The sequence below is a fragment of the Pollicipes pollicipes genome, unplaced genomic scaffold (assembly GCF_011947565.3).
Source record: "Pollicipes pollicipes isolate AB1234 unplaced genomic scaffold, Ppol_2.1 Scaffold_3481;HRSCAF=4094_pilon_pilon_pilon, whole genome shotgun sequence".
Taxonomy (NCBI): Eukaryota; Metazoa; Arthropoda; class Thecostraca; order Pollicipedomorpha; family Pollicipedidae; genus Pollicipes; species Pollicipes pollicipes.
The window spans coordinates 285,345-290,097 of NW_023596304.1; the positions used below are offsets into that span (position 1 = coordinate 285,345).

At 60.5% G+C, this 4,753-nt stretch overlaps 1 protein-coding gene across 1 annotated transcript; it reads right to left on the reverse strand.

Moving 5' to 3' along the window:
• Window positions 1–547: 547 nt before the first annotated feature.
• LOC119092823 (centrosomal protein of 83 kDa) lies at window positions 548–4,549 on the reverse strand (the record flags this gene model as incomplete). The annotated part of the gene is made up of 4 exons (XM_037215741.1): window positions 4,382–4,549; window positions 4,186–4,230; window positions 2,783–3,869; window positions 548–1,531 (listed from the first exon to the last, which is right to left on the reverse strand). Coding segments are annotated over exons 3-4 (1,929 nt in total), but the record flags the coding sequence as incomplete, so codon positions are not given.
• Between the last annotated feature and the right edge of the window lie 204 nt (window positions 4,550–4,753).

Consider the following 4,753-nt stretch of genomic DNA (forward strand, 5'->3'; position numbering starts at 1 on the left):
AGACAATCAACTGGTATGTTAAGAAAGAAGACGATTAAATTTCACTATAGCACGATAATAAATGACTAGTTTTCGATATCATTCGCTTGCACTTACGCCAAGCACTAAGTCATTCCGTCGTAGCGGAGCTTTTGGAAGCGGCTGCACAGCCCGTCCCTGGCCTGTTCATGGCGCTCAGAGCGCTTGTCCAGCACGTTATCAGCTCGTGGTGAACACCATAGCACGAATGGGAGATGGACAGCGATTCGCCTACTGAGGCGTAACGCAGGGGGATGCAGCCCCGTCACAGTCCCGGCTCGCCGCTGACATACTCAGCAGCGCACCAGGCCGCTCCTCGGCACGGTCTGGAGCGTGGCTGAACACGGTCGGTCCGGCGTTTGCCGGCCGTCGTCTGTCGGCCCATCTCGGCCCGGCCGGCGGCTGCTCACCCGGTGCCGTCCGTGTCGGTGGCCGGGCCGGGCCGGGCTGGTGAGCGCCGATAGCGGGCGCGGCGCGGTGACGCCGGTGTCGCCCCGCTCTCCGCGCCCGCCAGCTGCAGCGAGTGGAGCCGCGCCTGCAGCAGCTGCAGCTGGGCGGCCAAGCCGGCTGGCTCGGCACCGCCGGCCGGCTCCGGCCACGACAGCGACGTGATCATGCTGGAGAACTCGCGGTGCTTGCGCTGTAACTGGCGGTACTGTTTGCGCAGCTCGTTGTAGGTGTGCTCGGGCACGCAGCGCCGCAGCGCATCGCGCTCGGCCGCCAGCTGCTGCGTCTCGGCCCGGCACAGCTCCAGCCGCCGGCGCAGCTTGCTGATCAACCGGGCGTACTTTTGCGACCTGACCTGCTCGTCGTCTCGCTGCTGCTGCGCCTGCTGGCGGTGCCGCTCCAGCTGCTCCAGCCGCTGTTGTAGCCGGCTCCGCTCCTCGGTGGCCTCACGTTCCTTGGCGGCCAGCTGCTGGGACGCCTGTTCCAGCCGCTCGTCGCTCGCCTTTTCTAGCTGTCGTACCTCGTCAGCCTTTTTCTCCACCTCCTTTTCGAGTTCGCTTCGCTCGTCCTGGATTTGCTTCATTTCGCGCGACAGCTCGGTTACGATGGAGCGCTCTGCGTTCAGCTCCTGGCGGAGCTTGGAGCCGCTGTCCTTCTCCTCCTCCAGTTCGGCGCACAAATCGTCGTGCAGCTTTGTCTTGGTCCGCAGCGTTGCCAGCTCAGCCTCCAGGCGCTTCTTCATCTCGTACACCTCGGCAATACGTTCTTCGCACTGTTTGGTCAGCTCGGCTTTCTCCGACACAGCCTGCATGCTCTCCTGCTGGCACTCCTGCAGCTTGTTCTCCACCTCCAGCAGCTGCTGGCGCAACGTGCGCGTGTTGTTCCACTCGCGGTCGCGCGCCTGCGCCACGCGCCGCTCCAGTTGTCGCTCGGCGTCGGCGGCGGCCGCCTCCAGAGCCGCCGTCCGCTCCTCGCCGAGCGTCAGCCGGTGCTGCAGCTCCTGCTGCTGGCGCGCCGCCGCCGCCTTCTCACGCTCAGCTTCTCCGCGCGCTCGAGACACGTCCAGCTGAAATACACGAGCGCCACGGTCAGACGTCACACGACTGCGCTGGGCTGGGGGAGGCCGGTGAGACGCCCCTTGACGGGCGCGGATGGACGGCGACTGGGGCAGCGGACGGCGTGACAGGCCAGTTAGAGGCAGGCCCTGCTCTTCATTGTCAGACAACGCCCTCTGATATATCAGCCTGGCTTCACAGGTAAGTGCGGCAGATGTGATCACGAAAGACGCGGCTAAGTGGAAGTATGGGCAAAAGTTAGAATCAGCTGAGCCGACTGATGAATTTGTGAGCCGACCCAATTTGTGCGCAGCCCCATCCCCAATTTTGAAAAGAAAATGGGCTAAGTACGGAAAAAATCTGTTTCTTTGCGTATTTTGGTGAAGGCTGCGTTATTTTTCGCGGCTTATCCCCCTCGGCTCATTTTGCGAAGCTACGCCCCTAACCGTTGACCTCTCACCACGAGCAACGAGCCCGTCTTTGATGCCCACTTCTAGTTTTGATTAGGGGCAAACTATACCTCATCTTTTTGGACACTGTGATTGACATAGCGTAAGCAGGGTAGGGGGCTTTCGTCGAGTGGGGTAACCATGGGAGGAGAGGCTGAAAATGGTCAAAATCGCGCGATGCTACAGTGGGAGTCGAGAACATGATACTGAAGACTTCTGTGCCGGGAGGACGCTGAACACAGGGGTTTCAACAATGCTATCTTGAACTAAATACACTCTCCTATTTAATGTGAGGCTACGCAACCAAGGTAACGGATCAATGTTGGCCCGCGCCCAGGGTTCGCGCTCGCCCGTCCTGTCAACAAGCATGCAAAATCACCTGTCTTGGCCTCCGATTCCCACGCATAAGGCCGTCCAAATCATGACGTGTTTTTGTTGGCTAATTTAGGGGCATATGACACCTATTGAGCGTCACTTCCATATGATGAAGCAAGTCGTCTCTTGGGACACGATAAACGGCAATATTGCAAGCGTATTATTTTGACCCACTTCTGTGATGGCTTCATGCACTTTCAGGCGAAGCATATGACATCCAAGCGCGAGTCACATGGCCAAGCAGTGGCGCGTGACGGGTCGTTCCGTAACTGATGAGCCTCAGACCGACAACCAATCTACGAAAATCGCGTATGCATCCGTGAGGATGATGAGTGTAGGCGAGCCAAAAGCAGCTAAGGCACGCGACGCATATCAGCGCACCACACAAGGCCCACCCACCATGCAAGTCTGGATTCTGAGTAATGAAGCAGCACCAACCTGAAGGTCGGCCACGTGTCGTTTGTACTGCTGCTCGTTCTCGGCGAGCCGGCTGGCGAGTTGGGCGGCGCGGCTCGCCTCGCGCTGCTGCTGCAGCTCAGCGGCGGCCAGGCGCGCCTGCAGCTCGGCCTGCTGCCCCCGCAGTGTCTCCGCCTGGCTGCTGAGCTGGGCTCGTTCCGTCTCCGACACGCGCAGCGCCACCGACAGCTCTGCCTGGCGCCGCTCCAGCGTCGTCTGCAATGCCGCCCGCTCGGCGCGCGCGCTCTCCGCCTGCGCGCGCGCTTCCTCCAACTCGGCCAGCTGGGCGCGCAATCGTAGCTGCAGCGCCGAGTTCTCCTTTTGCACAGGCAAAAGGCGTGCCGTCAGCTCCTCCTCGCCCACCAGCTTAAAGGCGCGCAGTTGGTCTCGCTGCGTTTCCAGCTCGGCGATCTGCACCTCGTACCGGACGCGCGTCTCCTGCAGTTCGCGGTCGTGCTGCTGCTTCAGTTGCTCGGCCTGCGTGCCTAGGCAGCTGCGCTGGTACTTGAGGTCGTGCGACTCGGCGCGCAGCTGCTCCAGCTCTTCCTCGGCCTTGAGCAGCTTGTCGCGCATCTGTGCCTTCACCTCCTCGCGGGTCTGCAGCTGCCGGTACTCGAGCTGCTCGCGGGACGGGATCTGCGCCTGCAGCTCGCTGATCAGCTGGTCCTTCGCCTGGATATCGCGCCGCGACTGCGCCACCAGGTGCTGGAACTTCTCGGTGGCCGACTGGCGCTCGGCGCGCAGCAGCGCCAGCTCCGTCTGCGCCGCTGCCAGCTCGTCCTGCAGCCGACCGTGCTGTGCCTTCAGCGTCTGGTAGTTGGCGCGGTGTTTCTCGGCGCGTTGCGTCTGGTCGCTGAGCAGCCGCTGCAGCTCGGCCGGTGCACAGGCGGCGTCACCGCCTGGTGGGAAGCCAGCCAGGTCGGCCATGGTGCGGTCTCAGGTGGTGCCGCGGATGTCGTCGCACTGGCGCGTGCTTCGCCGCCGACCACCGCCGCGCATGCCCGTCGAACCGGTAAACGGGAAGCCTAGTTGCGTCGGTCACCGCATCGGTGGCTCGGAAGGTGAAGGCCTGAAATTACTTAGAGGTCATCGCTGGTCTCCGGTCGCTTAGCGCCCGTACCAAAACTTGAAATGAAGCCACGACCTGGCCTGTGCACGAAAGTCAATGGGGCGCGCACCACCACCCCATATCGTAAATACGTTGGAGTTGTAGGTACGGGGCACGAATTAACTGCTTTCAGAATAAACGCACCCATCTTTCTCATCGGTGTAGTGATGCATCCACGAGAACTTCCAGGAACACGAACTGCACCTCTCTTTGTTTTAAACATGTTATGTTGTCTGACAACATAGCACGTTGCTGACATGGCCTGTAGCTGCCTCACCCGGTATCGAGTAGGAAGTTTTCTGTTCGCAGTCGATGCCTTGCGCTGTAAAGTGTATCGGAGATGGGTGAAATATATAACCTTGGCGCGAAATAACGAGGCGACGGTATGTATCCTTGCTTGTTCACTGCACTTACCAATATGCAAGAACTCCGTACAGCACCAGATTCTCACTTGCTAAAACTAAAACACTCACGTTTCCGCACGACACGCGTCTTTGTTTCGCCAAGCTCAACTACGCCCGCTGTCGTTTCGTCCAATATTCACACGCGCGCGCATCCATCGCAATGGCTGTTTTCGTTCAAATGACTGTTTTCCGGCCCGGACCCGCACCACAGCCCCACGACCCCGCAATCCCCTGCCTGCTCGGCGCCCGACTCAGCAGAGCGTGACGCGGCGAGCGAGCGACGCTAAAACGCGTTGTCATGGAGACGTGACCAAAACACTCGGCATTGAACGCTGCTCAGGCAGAGCACTAACACTGCTGGACGCCAGAACTCTGTTGGATTGCAAGGGGTAGGGACGTCTGGGAGAACCGTGACCGTGGGGACGAGCAAGCTGGGTCCAA